The following is a 19,843-nucleotide window of genomic DNA, read 5'->3' on the forward strand; positions in this document are numbered from 1 at the left end:
GTCACACACACTCTGTCCAAGCGGGTTCATGACACACACGCTGTCCAGTGGGTTTTGTGACACACACACTCTGGCCAATGGGTTTTGTGACACACACGCTGTCCAATGGGAATTGTGACACAAACTCTGTTAAATGGGTATTGTTACACACACGCTGTCCAATGAGGTTTGTGACACACACACTCTGTCCAAGGGGTCTTGTGACACACACACTGTCCAATGGGGTTCGTGACACACAAGCTCTCCAGTGGGGTTTGTGACACACACACTTTCTAATAGGGTTTGTCACACACACACACTGTCCATCTGGGTTTGTGACACACACACGCTATCCAATTATGTTTGTGACACACACACGCTATCCAAGGGGTTTGTGACACACACACACTGTCCAATGGTGTTTGTGACACGCATGCTGTCCAATGGGTTTTGTTACATACTCACTCTGTCCAATGGGGTTTGTGACACACTCACGCTATCCAATGGGTTTTGTGACACACACAGTCTGTCCAATGGGTTTTGTGACACACACAATCTGTTTAATGGGGATTGTGAGGCACAGGCTGTGCAATGGGGTTTGTGACACACACAGTCTGTCCAATGGTGTTTGTGACACACACGCTGTCCAATGGGGATTGTGACACACACGCTGTCCAAAGGGGTTTGTGATACACAGACTCTGTCCAATGTGTCTTGTGACACACACGGTGTCCAATGGGGTTCGTGACAAACATGCTGTCCAATGGGGATTGTGACACACATGCTTTCCAATGGGGATTATTACACACACACTCTGTCCAAAGGGGTTTGTGACAAACACACTGTCCCGGGGAGCTTGTGACGCACAAGCTGTACAATGGGGATTGTGACACACACACTGTCCAATGGCGTTTGTGACACACACACATTCCAATGGGGTTTGTGACACGCACACTGACCTATGGTGTTTGTGACACACACGCTGTCCAATGGGGATCATGACACACACGCTGTCCAATGGGGTTTGTGACACACAGACTCTGTCCAATGTGTCTCGTGACACACACACTGTCCAATGGGTTTTGTGACACACACAATCTGTCCGATGGGGATTGTGACACACACACTGTCAAATGGTGTTTGTCACACACACACTCTCTCCAATGGCGTTTGTGACACACACGCTGTCAAATGTGTCTTGTGACACACACGCTGTCCAATGGGGTTTGTGACACACACACCCTGTCCAATGGAGTTTGTGACACGCACACTTTCCAATGGGATTTGTGACACACACCCTTTCCAATGGTTTTTGTGACACTCACGCTGTCCAATGGGGTTTGTGAAACACACAATCTGTCCAATGGGGTTCGTGACAAACACGCTGTCCAGTGGGGTTTGTGACACACACAATGTCCAATGGGGACTGTGTCACACACACTCTGTCCAATGGTGTTTTTGACACACACGCTGTGCGTTGGGGTTTGTGACACAGACTCGGTCCAATGGGGATTGTGACATACACACTCTATCCAATGGGGTTTGTGACACGCACACTTTCCAATGAGGTTTGTGACACACACACGCTGTCCAATGTGTCTTGTGACACACACGGTGTCCAATGGGGTTCGTGACACACACAATCTGTCCGATGGGGATTGTGACACACATGCTTCCAATAAGGATTATTACACACACACTCTGTCCAAAGGGGTTTGTGACAAACACACTGTCCAGGGGAGTTTGTGACACACAAGCTGTACAATGGGGATTGTGACACACACACATTCCAATGGGGTTTGTGACACGCACACTGACCAATGGTGTTTGTGACACACACGCTGTCAAATGGGGTTTGTGACACACACAGGCTGTCCAATGGTGTTTCTGACACACACGCTGTCCAAAGGAGATTGTGACACACACAGTCTGTCGTGTGGGTCTTGTGACACACACGCTGTCCAATGGGGTTTGTGACACACACGCTGACCAATTCAGTTAGTTGCACACACGCTGTTCAATGGTGTTTGTGACATGCATGCTGTCCAATGGGTTTTGTGACACACATTCTGTCCAATGGGCTTGTGACACAGACGCTCTCCAATTGGGTTTGTTACACACACACATTCCAATGGGGTTTGTGACATACACACGCTGTCCAATGGGGTTTGTGCCACGCACACTGTCCAATGGTTTTTGTGACACACACGCTGTCTAATGGGGTTTGTGACACACACACGATTTCCAATGGTGTTTGTGACACACCCGCTGTCCAATGGGTTTTGTGACACAGATGCTGTACAATGGGGATTGTGACATACACACAGTCCAACAGGGTTTGCGTCACACACACGCTATCCAAAGGGGTTCGTGACATACTCACGCTGTCCAATGGTGTTTGTGACACGCATGCTGTCCAATGGGCTTTGTGACACACACACTGTCCGATAGTGTTTGTGACACACACTCGGTATCCAATGGGGTTTGTGACACATACACTGTCCAGTGGTTTTTGTGACACACACACTCTGTCCAATGGGGTTTGTGACACACTCACTCTGTCCAATGGGGTTTGTGACACACACAGTTTGTCCAGTGGGGTTTGTGACACACACAATCTGTCCAATGGCGATTGTGACACCCACGCTGTCCAATGGGTTTTGCGACACACACAATCTGTCCAATGGGGATTTTGACACAAAGGCTGTCCAATGGGGTTTGTGACACACACTGTCTGTCCAATTTTGTTTGTGACACACACGCTGTCCAATGGGGATTGTGACACACACGCTGTCCAGTGGAGTTTTTGACACACACACTGTCCAATGCGGTTTGTGACAGACACACACGCTATCCAGTGGGATTTGTGAAACACACATTTTCTAATGTGGTTTGTGATACACTCTCTATCCAATGGGTTCTGTGACACATACACCGTCGAATGGAGATTGTGACACAGAGACGCTGTCCAATGGGGATTGTGACAAACACGCTGTCCAATGGTGTTTGTGACACACACACTCTGTCCAATGGGTCTTGTGACACACACGCTGTCTAATGTGGTTCGTGACACAAACGCTGTCCAGTGGGGTTTGTGACGCACACACTATCCAATAGGGTTTGTGACACACACACGCTGTTCCATGGGGTTTATTGCCGCGACTGAGAGACGGGGACACAGCTTGATGCAAGCAATATGTCCGCTTTATTGTTTGGCAAACATACATTTATATAGTCTAAGGCACACATGTTTTATGCTGATTGGCTTATCACTTTAACAGACATTAAGCTAGCTAAGGCGGGAATGTTGGTCAGGCATTGTTCGCATGGTAACAAGATCGTTATCTCGCAGTCACAAGCTGCCCCCCGCTCCAGGGCGTGGGCACTCCCACCGACCACAAGCTCCCCACCTCCAAGTCGCGCCTCACAACTACCGCAACACTTAACTTTATTCACACAACAAACATACAGCAAACTAGCCTATTAACTCCAAATACAGAAAACTAACTTATCAACTCTAAATTCAGACAACCCACATCTCCCCCTTTTTGTTTTAATTAACTGACCCTTCCAAGGTCGGCGACCGACCAACTTGAGGACATCTTATTTCCCTAACAGCTCCGTACTGGGGGTTTTTGTAATTTCTTTCTGATCTTGGTCCGCTCCTTGCTGCACAAGGAAAATCTTGTTCATTGAAGCAGTTATTGATTTTTGCAAGCATTGTAACACACATGGGATTACTATTAATAAGGTACAAATCATTAAAAGAACAGAAACTCATTTGAATGTCTTTGGCTCATTCAATCTTAGAATATAAAATGTCCCCAGACCTTTGTGCTACAATTTTCCCCCAATCGTCAGAATAATAATCATACCGGGGTGAATATTCTGTTTCTCTACCTGTTATCAATAACACCTGAACTGTATTCCACTCAATTGTTAGGCAGTTATCACACCAGCGTCCTACTGTATGGCGATTTAGCCACTGTGATTTTCCACAATTAGCACAAATTCTACAAATCCACGGATTACATTTTTCACATTGGGGACATTTAAGCTCCCATTTGTTAACCTCTGGAACAGAGTTCATTTAATTATTGATCGGTAGTGTCTTCTATATCAGTCGCAGGATCAGGACCAGGAATGTCTTCAGGAGGCTGCTGCAGTGTCTCTCGAAAAGGTCTCACGTTTTTAGCTGGGATCCAGCGGGGACCTCTTTCTGTGGAAACACAAGCATAGCCTCTTCCCCACGTGACAAGGGGATAGGGTCCCATTATCTTACCTGTTTCGGGGTCCCGGATCAATACTGGCGGCTTAATCTTGGGTTCAAAAAGGGTGTTTATGCTAAAATGACGAACTACTGGAGGATTGCTGTCTAATAGGGAACAATTCAAAAAGTTAAAAACATACAAGGCTTTCTGTATTCGCTCCTCTGGTGTAGCGGCTCCTATTCCCCCTTTTTGTTTTAATAACAGACGTTTTAAGGTTTGGTGGGAACATTCTATTAAAGCTTGTTCCGTAGGAGAGTGAGGGATACCTGTAACGTGTGATATACCCCAAGAGGCAAAAAAGGTTGTTAAGGTTTTAGATACATATGCGGGGCCATTGTCAGTTTTAATTTGAGAGGGTACCCCTAAAGTAGCAAAAGCGCGCATTAGATGTTTTTGCACATCACGTGCTTTTTCTCCTATATGACAGGAGGCAAATAACATTCCCGAAAATGTATCAATAGAGCAATGAACAAACTTTAAATGGCCAAATTCAGCAAAATGAGTGACATCTGTTTGCCAGAGTTGAAGGCTCTGTAGCCCTCTGGGGTTGACTCCTTCTGCTATAGAAGGGAAAGAGTGCCTTTGACAATCAGGACACACCGCAATGATATTATGGGCTTGTTGTATAGTGAGGTCAAATTGACGCTTAAGGCCTGCAGCGTTTTGATGAGAAAAGGAGTGGCTGAGCCTAGCTTGCGCTAATCAATCTGGTAACACCTGCACCGGTAGCGTAAGCAAATCAGCCTGTCGGTTCCCTTCTGCAATAAAACCAGGTAGAGAAGTGTGAGATCGAACATGCATAATAAAATAAGGGTGAAGACGGGAGTTTAACAGAAAGATGAGTTCTTGTAACAAATTAAACAGTGCCGTATGAGAAACATCTCGTAGCACAGAAGTCTCTGCTCGGCTAACAATTCCTGCAACATAAGCAGAATCAGTGATTATATTGAGAGGAATAGACCATTTTCGAAACACTCGAACAACTGCAGACAATTCTACTATTTGAGGAGAACCCTGTACAGTCTCTACATCTGAGTTCCACTGTTCTCGATGATCATCCCACCAAAGGATAACAGACTTGTGAGATTTGCCAGACCCATCTGTGAATACAGTGAGGGCTTGTAAAGGCTGGTCACTCCGCTTTGGAATAGGTAAAAGGTGAAAATCAATGCTTAACAGTTTGTGAGAAGGCGGATGAGAAGTGAGTTGGCCTGCATAGCCAGTTAGAGCTATGCCTAGCGCATCTGATTGTTGTTGTAACCATTGCAGGTAAATACTTGTTACCGGCATACATATAAGGATAAAGTCCGTGCCCGCCATGGTAAGTAATCGCTGTCGAGCCCTGATGATTAATGATGCAAACATCTCATGTTGGGTAGAAATCGTTTTTGTGGCTTGGTTAGGTAAAAAAATCCATTCAATGATCAGTAAAGGGTCCGTTTTCTGGCAGTCCCATTGGAAAATAAGTGCATGAGGCTGTCGAGCAGGGTTAAGGATGATTAATTGAAAAGGCAATTCCGGTTCCCATCGATGCGCTTGTCTGGAGGTAATCGCTGCTGCAGCTTTATGCAAGGAAGCTATGGCTTCAGGACTGAGACTTCGCGGAGCATTTAAATCCGAGCTTCCTTTAAGCATTTCAAATAAGGGACGAAGATCCGCATTAGTGATTCCTAACAATGGTCTGACCCAATTGATTGTACCCAGCAGTTTTTGCACGTCATGTAAATTCTTTATATTCGCCTGTATTTGTAAAGGTTGCGGAACAATAGTCTGAGCTCTTATACGCCATCCTAAGTATTTCCAAGGTGGCACTTTTTGAATTTTTTCTGGTGCAATACAGAGGTCTGCTGATTTTACAGCAGCCACGACAAGGGCTACAGCTTCCTCCATGACTTCATGGTGTTGTGCTGCCACTAGAATGTCATCCATATAATGATATAACAATGCAGCAGGTTACTACAGTTCTGACAGGACTAAGTATTTTTGCTACATACCATTGGCATATTGTAGGGCTATTTTTCATTCCCTGCGGTAACACAACCCACTGGTAACTTTGTAAAGGAGCTTGCATGTTGACGCTAGGGACCGAAAAGGCAAATTTAGGAGCATCATCTGGATGCAATGGAATGTTGAAAAAACAATCTTTGAGGTCTATGATGGTTAAAGGCCAATCTCTAGGGATCATGGCGGGTGACGGAAGCCCAGGTTGCAGGGCCCCCATGTCTTCCATAGCGTCATTAATTTTTCTGAGGTCATGGAGCAAGCGCCACTTGCCAGTCAGTTTTTTAATAACAAAAATAGGCGAGTTCCAAGGACTCGTAGAGGGTACAATATGTCCCATAGATAGTTGTTCATTAACTATTTCTTGGAGGGCGTGAAGTTTTTCCAGCGGCAGGGACCATTGATCAATCCAAATAGGAGTATCTGTTTTCCAAGTTAACTTTAGGGTTTCACGCCCCTCAATGGCCCCACCTAAAAATGTGTCTGGATAGACATCCCCCACTGAGACAACACATCACGCCCCCACAAGACCATAGGTACTGGTAAGATAAACGGTTTGACAGAGGCAACTTGTCCTTCTGAATTTTGAACTTGTATTATTTCTGCGCTTTGGCGGCTAGCTCCATACCCCCCGATTCCTGCTAATGTCTGAGAGACATCAGCTAAAGGCCACCTAGAAGGCCACTTTGCTTGAGAAATAACGGTAACATCTGCACCTGTATCAATAATTCCACTTAACATGACTTGCTGACCTCTGCGAATGAGGGTGCATTGACATATAGGACGTTTTTGTGAGATGGCTTGAACCCATAAAATTAGTGGTTCTCCCGTAGATCCAAAACTTCCCTGTCTCTGTGGGAGCAATTGATCAGGAATTGGGACATAGTCCTCCTTAGGGATCAGTATCAATTGAGCGATACGACTTCCCTCTGGCACTGTACAAGGAGGAAACGGGGTCCAGGCCATAATTTTAATTTCTGAATTACTGTCAGGATCGATTACTCCGGGCAATACAAAAAGTCCTGACAGAGTGGTGGACGATCTTCCTAATAATAAAGCCTGTGTTCGAGGGGGCGAAGGACCTGCAATTTTGGTAAGCAGTAAGTGAACAGAGGAATCAAGTAGCGTTACTGTGTGGGCGGTTGCCAGGTCCAGGCCGGCGCTCCCTGCTGTTGCTGGGCGGAGACTGGAAACACTCCTGTTTCCCCCCCCGGCGTTTGTGGGGGCGCCGGTCGCGGAACTTGTGTCTGTGCGCGCCGCGGTCCCGCGCTCTGCAATCGGTTTCCCTGTATGGGGCGCCCTTGAGAGTCGTATTTAGATCGACATTGATTAGCATAGCGGCGCCCTTTTTGGCACTTGGGACAAACCCCAGGTGTTTGGGGTCGTTTCCCAGCATTGGCACTAAAGCAATCTTTTTTAAGGTGTCCCGGTTTTCCACACCCATAGCAGTTTCCCTGTGGGTTGGTGCCCATCGGGCCGTGCATGGCCGCAAAAGCAGCAGCCATGGCCTCATATTTATGATCCATAGTGCCAATTCTATTACAGGCTTCCACCATTTCAATTAAGGTAGGGTTTTGATTTGGGAGAGACTTTAAGAGCTTTTTACAATCGGCGTTAGCGTTTTCCACAGCCAGTTTAAGGAGTAAAATCTCCCGAGCTTGTCCGTTATCAACTTGCCGCTCTAAGGCTTGTTTTAATCTATCTGTAAACTGCATATACGGCTCACGGGGTTCCTGACTGATACTAGTGAATGCTTTTTGGGGTCTGCCAGAGTCAGGAACTCTCAACAAGGCCCTTTTCGCTTCTTCTCTGCGTGCTTCCAAAGCCTCCCGAGGAATGTCCCTAGCTTGGGCTGCCGGGTCCGAAAACTGCCCTGTTCCTGTGAGGTGCTCTATAGTCAATGCAGCTAAGGCGGCATTAGCATGTCCTGCATAACCCAGCAAAACTGTCTGCAATCCCGTTCTCCATTGAGACTCCCACATTGTATATTGTGTTGGGGTTAATAACAATCGCGCGAGAGATTTTAAATCATGTGGGGTCATGACATATGTATCGAATACAGAAGATAAAAGGCTTGCAAAATAAGGGGAAGACAACCCATGCTCGGTAACTGTACGGCGCAACTCCTTAATGACCGAAAAAGAAAGAGCTTCCCACTGAGCCTGAGCCCCCCCCGTCCTTGGTATATAACGGGGGCTACTATAGTTCTGGCTATTTCCAACTCCCCCTCGTTTATCGCTTGGCGCTTAATCTTTCCCCAAATCTCATGAGGATCAGGGGGAAAAAGATCAGGTTCCTTTTCAGGGTCAATCGGACCCGGGTCAAAGGGATCACCCTCCGGGGGATATCCAGCAGCACAAGCTAACGGTGGCGCAGAGGGTTCCGCCCCACCAGCGATTTTAGAAGGGCAGGGGGGAGGTGACTGAGCTCCCTCCTCGGAGCCTCGCTGATTTTGCTCTTGAGCCTTTATGGTTTCAAAGATTTTTCTCCAACTGGGGAGCATATGCTGCGCTTCCTCATCTCCTGAGGTAGCTGCGTCCCATAACTTTACCCCCACATCATCCCAAAATTTACATGTAAAAATAGAAGAAGCAGTCACTGTGGGAATCTTAACCTGCACCCATTTAAGGATTAACTTAAGATCTTGTTCCGAAAGAGTCTTTTTCCCATGCTTCTTAAGTAGAGCTTTCATAAGCTCATAAACGTCTCTCTCAGGGAAAGACTCTTGATTCCCCATTTTGCTAGTTTCCCGCAGCTCACCTCTCGTTCCAGACGGAGGGATTGTTTGGCCGGCCGGCTTATCCTGCTTCCTTTCAGCAGCTCATTCCACGTTCTGCGGGACGCGTGACATGCCACCAGGTAGGCGGTTTTTCAATCCTCGGCGGTTTTTCAATCCTCGGCGATTTCGTCACTGACGATCACGTCGGAGGTCACCAATTTGCCGCGATTGAGAGACGGGGACGCAGCTTGATGTCCGCTTTATTGTTTGGCAAACATACATTTATATAGTCTAAGGCACACATGTTTCATGCTGATTGGCTAATCACTTTAACAGACATTAAGCTAGCTAAGGCAGGAATGTTGGTAAGGCAGTGTTCGCATGGTAACAAGATAGTTATCTCGTAGTCACAAGCCGCCCCCCGCTCCAGGGCGCAGGCACCCCCACCGACCACAAGCTCCCCGCCTCCAAGTCCCTCCCGAGCACGCCGCGCCTCGCAACCACCGCAACACTTAAATATATTCATACAACAAACATACAGCAAACTAGCCTATTAACTCCAAATACAGAAAATTAACGCATCAACTCTAAATTCAGACAACCCACACATACCAATTGGGTTTGTTACACACACACTGTCCAATGGTGTTTGTGACATGCATGCTGTCCAATGGGTTTTGTGACACACACTCTGTACATTGGGCTTGTGACCACACACGCTGTCCAATGGGGTCTGTGACACACACACTGACCTGGAGGGTTTGTGACACACACACGCTGTCCAATGGGATTTGTGACACACACTGTCCAATGGGGTTTCTGAGACACACGCTGTCCAATGGGGATTGTGACACACATGCTGTCCAATGGGGTTTGTGAAAAACACACTGTCCAGGGGGGTTTGTGACACACACGCAGTTCAATGGGGTTTGCGACACACACAATCTGTCCAATGGGGTTCGTGACACACACTCTATCCAGTGGGTTTAGTTTCACACACACGCTGACCCATGGGGGTTGTGACACACAAACGCTATCCAATGGGGTTTGTGACACACACGCTGTCCAATGGGATTTGTGACACACACTGTCCTATGGGGTTTCTGAGACACACGCTGTCCAATGGGGATTGTGACACACATGCTGTCCAATGGGGTTTATGACACACACACTGTCCAATGGGGTTTGTGACAAACACACTGTGCAGGGGGGTTTGTGACGCACACGCTGTCCAATGGGGTTTGTGACACACACGCTGTCCAATGGGGATTGTGACACATACACGCTGTCCAATGGGGTTCGTGACACACACTCTGTCCAGTGGGTTTAGTTTCACACACACGCTGTCTCATGCAGTTTGTGACACACAAACGCTATCCAATGGGGTTTGTGACACACACACTCTGTCCAAAGGGCTTGTCACACAAAAGCTCTCCAATAGTGTTTGTGACACAATCGCTATCCAATGGCGTTTGTGACACACATACACTGTCCAATGGGTTTTGTACACACACTCTGTCCATTGGGCGTGTGACACACATGCTGTCCAACGGGGTTTGTGACACACACACTGTCCAATGGTGTATGTGACAGACACGCTGTCAAATGTGGTTTGTGATACACACACTGACCTGGGGGGTTTCTGACACACACAGGTTGTCCATTGGGGTTTGTGACATACACACCCTGTCCCATGGGGTTTGTGACACAGACGCTGTCCAATGGGGATTGTGACATACACACACTATACAATGGGGTTTGTGACACGCATGCTGCCCAAAGGGGTTTGTGACACACACACTGTCCAATGGTGTTTGTGGCACACACGCTGTCAAATGGGGTTTGTGACACACACACTGACCTCGGGGGTTTGTGACACACACAGGCTGTCCAATGGGGTTTGTGACACACACGCTGTCCAATGGGATTTGTGACACACACTGTCCAGTGGGGTTTCTGACACACACGCTGTGCAATGGGTATTGTGAAACACATGCTGTTCAATGGGGTTTATGACACACACTCTCTGTCCAATGGGGTTTGTGACAAACACACTGTCCAGGGGGTTTAGTGACGCACTCGCTGTCCAATGGGGTTTGTGACACACACACTGTCCAATGGGGATTGTGACACAGACGCTGTCCAGGAGGGTTTGTGACACACACACTGTCCAATGGGGTTTGTGACACACATGGTCACCAATGGGGATTGTGACACACACAATGTCCATGACAGTTTGTGACACACACACGCTGTCCAATGGGGATTGTGACACATACACGCGGTCCCATGGGATTTGTGACACACAGACCGACAAATTGGGTTTGTTACACACACACTGTGCAATGGTGTTTGTGACACACATGCTGTCCAATGTGTTTTGTGACACACACTCTGTCCACTGGGGTTTGTGACACACACGCTGTCCAATGAGGATTGTGACACATACACGCTGTCCCATGGGGATTGTGACACACACTGTCCAATGGGATTTCTGACACACACGCTATCCAATGGGGATTGTGACACACATGCTGTCCAATGGGGTTTATGACACACACACTCTGTCCAATGGAGTTTGTGACAAACACACTGTCCAGGGGGGTTTGTGACGCACACACTTTCCAATGGAGTTTGTGACAGGCACACTGTCCAGTGGGGATTGTGACACACACGCTGTCCAGGAGGGGTTCTGACACACATACTGTCCAATGGGTTTTGTGACACACACGGTCACCAATGGGTATTGCGACACACACAATGTCCATGACGTTTTGTGACACACAAACTGTGCAATGGGGTTTGTGACACACACACACTGTCCAGTGGGGATTGTGACACACACACGCTGTCCAATGGGGTTTGGCACATACACTCTGTCCAATGGGGTTTGTGACACACACGCTGTCCAATGGGGATTGTGACAAACACGCTGTCCAATGGGGTTCGTGACACACACTCTGTCCAGTGGGTTTGTGACACACACACTGTCCAATGGGGTTTGTGACACACACCCTGTCCAATGGGGATTGTGACACATACATGCTGTCCAATGGGGTTCGTGAAACACACTCTGTGCAGTGGGGTTTGTGACACACACACGCTGTCCCATGGGGTTTGTGACACACATAAGCTATCCAATGGGATTTGTGACACATACACTTTCCAAAGGGGTTTGTGACACACACACTCTGTCCAATGGTGCTTGTGACAGACACGCTGTCCAAAGGGGTTCGTGACACACACGCTGTCCAGTGGGTTTTGTGACACACACATTCTGTCCAATGGGTTGTGACACACACACTGTCCAATAGTGTTTGTGAAACAATCATTTTCCAATGGTGTTCGTGACACACACACTGTCCAATGGCTATTGTGACACACACACGCTGTCCAATGGGGTTTATGACACACACGCTGTCCAATGGTGTGTGTGAGACACACACTCTGTCCAATGGTTCTTGTGACACACACGCTGTCCAATCTTGTTTGTCACAAACACACTCTGTCCAATGGCGTTTGTAACACACACGTTGTCAAATGGGTTTTGTGACACACACACTGTGCAATGAGGATTGTGACACACACAGGCTGTCCAATGGTGTTTGTGACACGCATGCTGTCGAATGGGTTTTGTGACACACGCACTGTCAATGGGGGTTTCTGACCCCCACTCTGTCCAATAGGGTTTGTGACACACACACGTTCCAATAGGGTTTGTGACACACACACACTGTCCAATGGGGTTTGTGACGCACAAGCTGTCCAATGGGGTTTGTGACACACACACACTGTCCAATGGGTATTGTGACACACACACGCTGTCCAATGCGATTTATGACACATACTCTGTCCAATGGTTCTTGTGACACACACGCTGTTCAATGGGGTTTGTGACACACACACTCTGTCCAATGGTTCTTGTGACAAACACAGGCTGTCCAATGTTGTTTGCGACACGCATGCTGTCCAATGGGTTTCGTGACACACGCACTGTCCATGGGGGTTTCTGACCCCCACTCTGTCCAATGGGGTTTGTGACACACAGCCTTTCCAATAGGGTTTGTGACACACACACACTGTCCAATGGGGTTTGTGACGCACACACGCTGTCCAATGGGTATTGTGACACACACACGCTGTCCAATGCGGTTTATGACTCACACTCTGACCAATTGGGTTTGTTACACACAAACTGTCCAATGGTGTTTGTGAAACGCATGCTGTCCAATGGGTTTTGTGACACACACAAAGTCCGATAGGGTTTGTGACACACACACACTGTCTAATGGGGTTTGTGACACACATACTCTGTCCAATGGGTCTTGTGACACACATGCTGTCCAATGGTGTTCGTTAAACACACGCTGTCCAATGGGGTTTGTGACACAGAGGCTGTCCAATGGGGATTGTGACATAAACACTGACAAATAGGGTTTGTGACACACACACGCTATCCAATGGGGTTTGTGACACACACACTTTCCAATGGGGTTTCTGACACACACGCTGTCCAATAGGGGATCGCGACACACACGCTGTCCAATAGGGTTTGTGACACAGACAATTTCCAAAGGGGATGTTACACACAAAATGTGCAATTAGGATTGTGACACACACATGCTGTCCAATGGAGATTGTGACATACACGATGTCCAATGGAGATAGTGACACACACATGCTGTCCAATGTTGTTTCTGACACACGCGCTGCCCAGTCTGTTTTGTGACACACACACTGTCCAGAGGGGTTTCTGAGACACACACTGTGCAGTGGGGTTTGTCACACAAACTCTGTCCAATGGGGATTGTGACACACACACGCTGTAAAATGGTGTTTCTGACACACACGCTGTCCAGTTGGTTTTGTGACACACACACTGTCCAGTGGGGTTTGTCACACACACTCTGTCCAACTGGGATTGTGACACACACAGGCTGTCCAATGGGGTTTGTGACACACACATTGTCCAATGGGCACTGTGACAAGCACACGCTGTCCAATGGGGATCGTGACACACAATGTCAGGAGGGTTTGTGACACACACACTGTCCAATGGGGTTTTTGACACACATGCTGTCCAATGGGGATTGTGACACACACAATGTCCATGACGGTTTGTGACACACACACAGTCCATTGGGGTTTGTGACACACACACTTTCCAATGGGGTTTAGACACACACACTCTGTCCAATGGGCTTTTGACACACACGCTGTCCAGTGGGGTTTCTCAGAAACACTCTGTCCAATGGGGATAGTGACAAACACGCTGTACAATGGTGTTCGTGACACACTCAATCTGTCCAATGGGCTTGTGACACACACGCTGTCCAATGGGGTTCGTGACACACACTCTGTCCAGTGGGGTTTGTGACACACACACTGTCCAATGGTTTTTGTGACACACACGCTGTATAATGGGGATTGTGACACATACACGCTGTCCAACGGGGTTCGTGACACACACTCTGTCCAGTGGGGTTTGTGACACACAGACTGTCCAATAGGGTTTGTGGCACACACACGCTATCCAATGGGGTTTGTGACACATAAACTTTCCAATGGGGTTTATGACACACACACTTTGTCCAATGGTGCTTGTTACACAGACGCTGTCTAAAGGGGTTCGTGACACAGACGCTGTCCAACGGGTTTTGTGACACACACAATCTGTCCAATGAGCCTATAACACACACACTGTCCAATAGTGTTTGTGACACACACGCTATCCAATGGGGTTTGTGACACACGCACACTGTCCAGTAGGGATTTAGACACACACACTTTCTAAAGCGGTTTGTGACACACACGCTATACAAAGGGTTTTGTGACACACACTCTGTCCAATGGGGACTGTGACACACACACTATGTCCAATGGTGTTCGTGACACACAAGATGTCCAATGGGGTTTGTGACACAGACGCTGTCCAATGGGGATTGTGACATGAACAGTATCCTATAGGGATTGTGATTACACACACTCTGTCCAATGGGTCCTGTGACACGCACGCTGTCTAATGGGGTTCGTGACACACACGCTGTCCAGAGGGGTTTGTGACACACACACCGTCCAATATGGTTTGTGACACACACACGCTGTCCAATGGGGTTTGTGACACGCACACTGAGCATTGGTGTTTGTGACACACACTGTCTGTCGAATGGGTCTTGTGACACACACGCTTTCAAATGGGGTTTGTTACACACACTCTGTCCAATGGGTCTTGTGACACACACACTCTGTCCAATGGGTCTTCTGACACACACACTGTCCAATGGGGCTTGTGACACACACACGATTACCAAAGGTGTTTGTGAGACACCCGCTGTCCAATGGGGTTTGTGACACAGATGCTGTACAATGGGGATTGTGACATACACACTGTCCAATAGGGTTTGTGACTCACACACGCTATCCAAAGGGGTTTGTGACACACACACACTGTCCAATCGTGTTTGTGAAACGCATGCTGTCCGATGGGTTTTGTGACACACACACTGTGTCCAATGGGGTTTGTGACACACACAATTTCCAATGGTTCTTGTGACACACACGCTGTCCAATGGGGTTTGTGACACACACACTCTGTCCAATGGGGTTCGTGACACACACAATCAGTCCAATGGCGACTGTGACACACACGCTGTCCAATGGGTTTTGCGACACACACACTCTGTCCAATGGGGTTTGTGACACACACAATCTGTCCAATGGGGATTGTGACACACACGCTGTCTGATGGGTTTTGCGACACACACTCTGTACATTGGGCTTGTGACACACACGCTGTCCAATGGGGTTTGTGACACACACACTGACCTGGAGGGTTTGTGACACACACACGCTGTCCAATGGGGTTTGTGACACACACACTGTCCAATGGTGTTTGTGACACACACACTGTCCAATTGGATTTGTGACACACACTGTCCAATGGCGTTTTTGACACACACGCTGTCCAATGGGGATTGTGACACATACACGCTGTCCAATGGGATTTGTGACACACACTGTCCTATGGGGTTTCTGAGACACACGCTGTCCAATGGGGATTGTGACACACACAATGTCCATGACGGTTTGTGACACACACACAGTCCATTGGGGTTTGTGAATTATGGTTGATGACATTTCCTGAAATAAGCATTTTCTTTCAATATGTACTTTCTCAAATTCCTTTAAAATATTTGGGTTTGGAAATGATGAACTTTTATTTTGGGCCAGGAATGGCTTATTTAAATATTTAGGTATATTGATTTAAATGTATTTTTGTGTGTGGTAAATAAATTTCAACTTTGGGGTTGAATTTTTAGCCAGATTTAAGAGAATTTTCTTCGGGTATCAAAGAAATTGGCAAGAGTCAATTCGAAACTAGGAGCAATAAAAGCAATTTGGTTAAAATGAGAAATTTACTTAGATAACAAAAAATGGACCAAAAACATTACTCCTGGAAATCACATTATTTTGACCAGCGGAAGAATGTAAATTTGGAGAAATTCACCTCAAACTGCAGCATGTGGTTGGTGTGATATATCACCTCCAGGCGCAGGGTGCTGGTGGGTGACATGGATTTCTGGGACTCTTCGAGGTCCTTCTGCGTGAAGGTGACATTGGCCGTCACACCAGACGACGCGTACATGACATCAGCAATGGAAAAACCGTTGTCGGGGCCGTTGTAGTAGCAGTAGGGAATGCTAAAATCAGAGGTGACTTCCTGCAGATGGAAATGGGATGAGGCGAGTTCCTTTCAATTTCTATTCGCTTTCTCAAATTCCTTCAAAATATTTGGGTCGAGAAATCAAGAATCTCTATTTTAGGCCAGGAATGACTAATTGAATTATTTAAATTAATGGAAACAAATAAAATAAATTAATAAAAATGTAAATGAAACAATATCTAAAGGAACATAAATTAACTGACAACTATTTCAATTAATTTAAACTTTCTGATGCAATGACTTTTTAGAAGTACCTTTTGTTTTTATTTTTATTTAGCGGCAAGAATTCCAAACCCCTGGTTTTTAACTGGGTAGTTAATTAATTTTGAATTTGGCCCCAAAATCTTCATGCTATTGTGAAACAATAAAGAAGTGGGGCTGAACCCACCTATCTCTAGACTATTTTAATTGTAATTAATTAGTTGAGGTCTGTTCAGTCCCATCTGTATCATCACCAAGTGTCAATGATTTGATATTCCCTCTATCTGTGAATTTCATCTCAAAAAAAACCCAAAACAAATATTAAAAAACAACTTTAAATCTCTATTGTCTGGACGTTTTGTACACCTTCAAGAGGTGCCCAAAATGAATTCATATAAATATCTGGATTTATAAAAAATAGAGATTTAAATAAGATTCAGCAGGGGGATTTTTTTACAATGAGGGTGGATGAAAATTCAAGGATTTCTTCTGAGAATCTCGATTCCAGAGGAACCTGTGTCATTTAAATATCATTATTTATTTGCTCATTTATTATTTACTTGGATTTATTTATTTTTCAATGAGTATAAGCCTTGGAGATCTCAAGTCTACTCGACTTAGTACAAATCTGTTATCAACTTAAAAAACGCCAAGTTTTTCCTCTATTTTTCTCATACTACAGAAGACCAGAAGTTATTGAAAACTGTGTTCTTTTCAGAAAAGGTCCTTGAAAGGACAAATGGGCCAGTTTCTTTTGTTGTGACAATAAAAGTCCCAATTGGTTTGCAGAAAATGTTCTCACTTCCCAGGTGCAGCTGAGCTGTTCGCGGTTTTCCTCGGATGCACTTGGTTTGGGATCACAATCAAATTTCTCATTATTGCTGATTCCCAGTGTCCACCTTAACGAGTATGATTTGCCAAGTTCCAGCTGGAGCCCCTGTATGAGAGTAACCTATAAATGTCAAACAATAAAGCATTATTAATTTATTCTTTCTTTCAGATACTTAAAAGCAAGAAATTTCGCTCCACCAACCTTAGGAGCTCTAGAGAAACCTTCATCTTTACAAACTTACGTATTTGACATTCCCATCTGGAACATCTGGAAAAGGTCTGATCCTGCAGATGAGTGCACTCTTTGGAAAAACAAATTCCTACTTTTAAGTGTCAAATTTTGTGTGTTTTACTTTTAATTTTTAAAATTTTAACTTTTATGTTTAATTTTTATTATGTTTAATTTTACGTTTAATTTTTCCAATTAATAATTGCTGAAAAATGTCAATATTATTTACCCTCCTACAATATCGACTAAAATCCTAGAGCTGTCGCTCGCCTTATAAATGAATGTAAATGAATGCAAAAATGAAAGTGGTGTTGCATGCAATGTTTGAGGAGATCATTTTGTATGTTATTATGTATATTATTAAAACAAAAGTGCATATCATTAAAATAAATTATGTATAATATTAATAATATAATTAACATTATTATTCAGGTAAATATCATAATTTCACATTTTAGTAAAATACCTCACCTGTACTGTGGCATTTGCCATAGTACCGAGTCATCTCCTTTTCAATATATAAAATACAGAAACATGTCAGTCCAATTTTACTATTTCTTACCTTATTTACAGGAACGTAGGTGAAATTATGTGATGAAATCTACACATTGTTGTTCTGCAACACGGTGATGGGCGCTGGTTCCTGGAGCAAGCCCAAAATCTTGATGTCTTCGAACATCAGGTTGTTGGGATCCACGTAGTTGTTGTGCGTGACGTTCATTTCTAGAACGTTCTGAGGAATCATGAAATCATTTTGCTGAATTGCCAAAATTTCTCCTGATTTCAGTTGGCGAGCAACATTATTTTTCTGCGTTATATATATATAAAATTCTTACATAAATTATAGATGTTTCTGTATTATATGCATAATATACATATGCATATAACAAATTCATGTTCTTCATCACACTCGTAGACATTCAGCTAGATTTTTTTTAAATATACCAGAATTTTTGTCAAATTTTCTAATTTTTGAGATCAAACAATCCATTCATTTCCTTCCTTATCCCAACCGCCACTCGTGCTTCACAATTTTTCTGCTCTATAAACTGTTATAAACTCCGTAAAGTTGTTCACAATATTTTGAAATGGCAATTTTTCAGATACTTCGCTTTGAATAAAAAAAAGAGGAAAGAGAGCAAAAAAAGGTAATGCCAACAGAAAGTATTAGCAATTAAAATTTTAAATTAAAATTAAATCCTTTAAAAAATATTTATACTTACACTGGACACTTTGAAGTCATAGGCAATGTAGTTTTTGCCGGTAACCGTGCCTAAAATGTGGGGGAAAAAATTATATTTCCAGGGCAGAATGAGATGGCATGAAAAAAAGTGAGAAGAGAAAAAAAAAAAAATTAATGTTATTATTAATTAATTATTTATATCATTATAATTAATATTATTATCCTTTCTGTTACCACCAAACCACCCCAAAGTGCAGCAACTTACGACATTGTTTGAAGAGAAAAAAGAATGAACTTCCTGCAAATACAAATTTTCCAATAAATTCACCAGGGGTGTCAAAATTTCTATTTTTCATGGTTGTCTAAAATCACTGCTGCAAAGTTTTATATGGTGATGCTGCAAGATTATTAGAAATTAAAATAAATTAAAATTTTAAAAACAATCAACAGTTTTAAAAATAAATCAAATGAAACTTTAAGATTAAAAAAAATCTTAAAATTTTAGAATATATATATACAAATGGAGAAGAATTTCATCGACTGCAAATGGCATTTTTTAACTATGAAATTACTTGATATGAATATTTTTAGTGCTACTAATTTAATTAACTTAAGGTTAGCGTTAGGGTTAGGGTTAGGGTCAGGGTTAGGGTTGGGGTTAGGGTTAGGGTTAGGGTTAGGGTCAGGGTTATGGCCATTAGGGTTA

At 44.8% G+C, this 19,843-nt stretch overlaps 1 protein-coding gene and 1 long non-coding RNA gene across 2 annotated transcripts in view; one reads left to right on the plus strand and one right to left on the minus strand.

The window, feature by feature from the left end:
* The first annotated feature begins 16,093 nt into the window (after window positions 1-16,093).
* Window positions 16,094-18,544, plus strand: LOC135577584 (uncharacterized). The gene is made up of 2 exons (XR_010469317.1): window positions 16,094-16,712; window positions 17,895-18,544. It is a non-coding gene; the product is annotated as an uncharacterized LOC135577584 (long non-coding RNA).
* Window positions 18,545-18,555: 11 nt separating this feature from the next.
* The window catches only part of LOC135577571 (circumsporozoite protein-like), a gene marked incomplete at its 5' end in the record, with an annotated part of 3,913 nt that continues 2,625 nt past the window's right edge, over window positions 18,556-19,843 (minus strand). The window contains one exon of the mRNA XM_065047708.1: window positions 18,556-18,687. Coding sequence (XP_064903780.1) covers window positions 18,556-18,687 — 132 coding nt within the window. The remainder of the gene's footprint in view (window positions 18,688-19,843) is intronic.

The sequence above is a fragment of the Columba livia genome, unplaced genomic scaffold (assembly GCF_036013475.1).
Source record: "Columba livia isolate bColLiv1 breed racing homer unplaced genomic scaffold, bColLiv1.pat.W.v2 Scaffold_102, whole genome shotgun sequence".
In the NCBI taxonomy this organism is placed as follows: Eukaryota; Metazoa; Chordata; class Aves; order Columbiformes; family Columbidae; genus Columba; species Columba livia.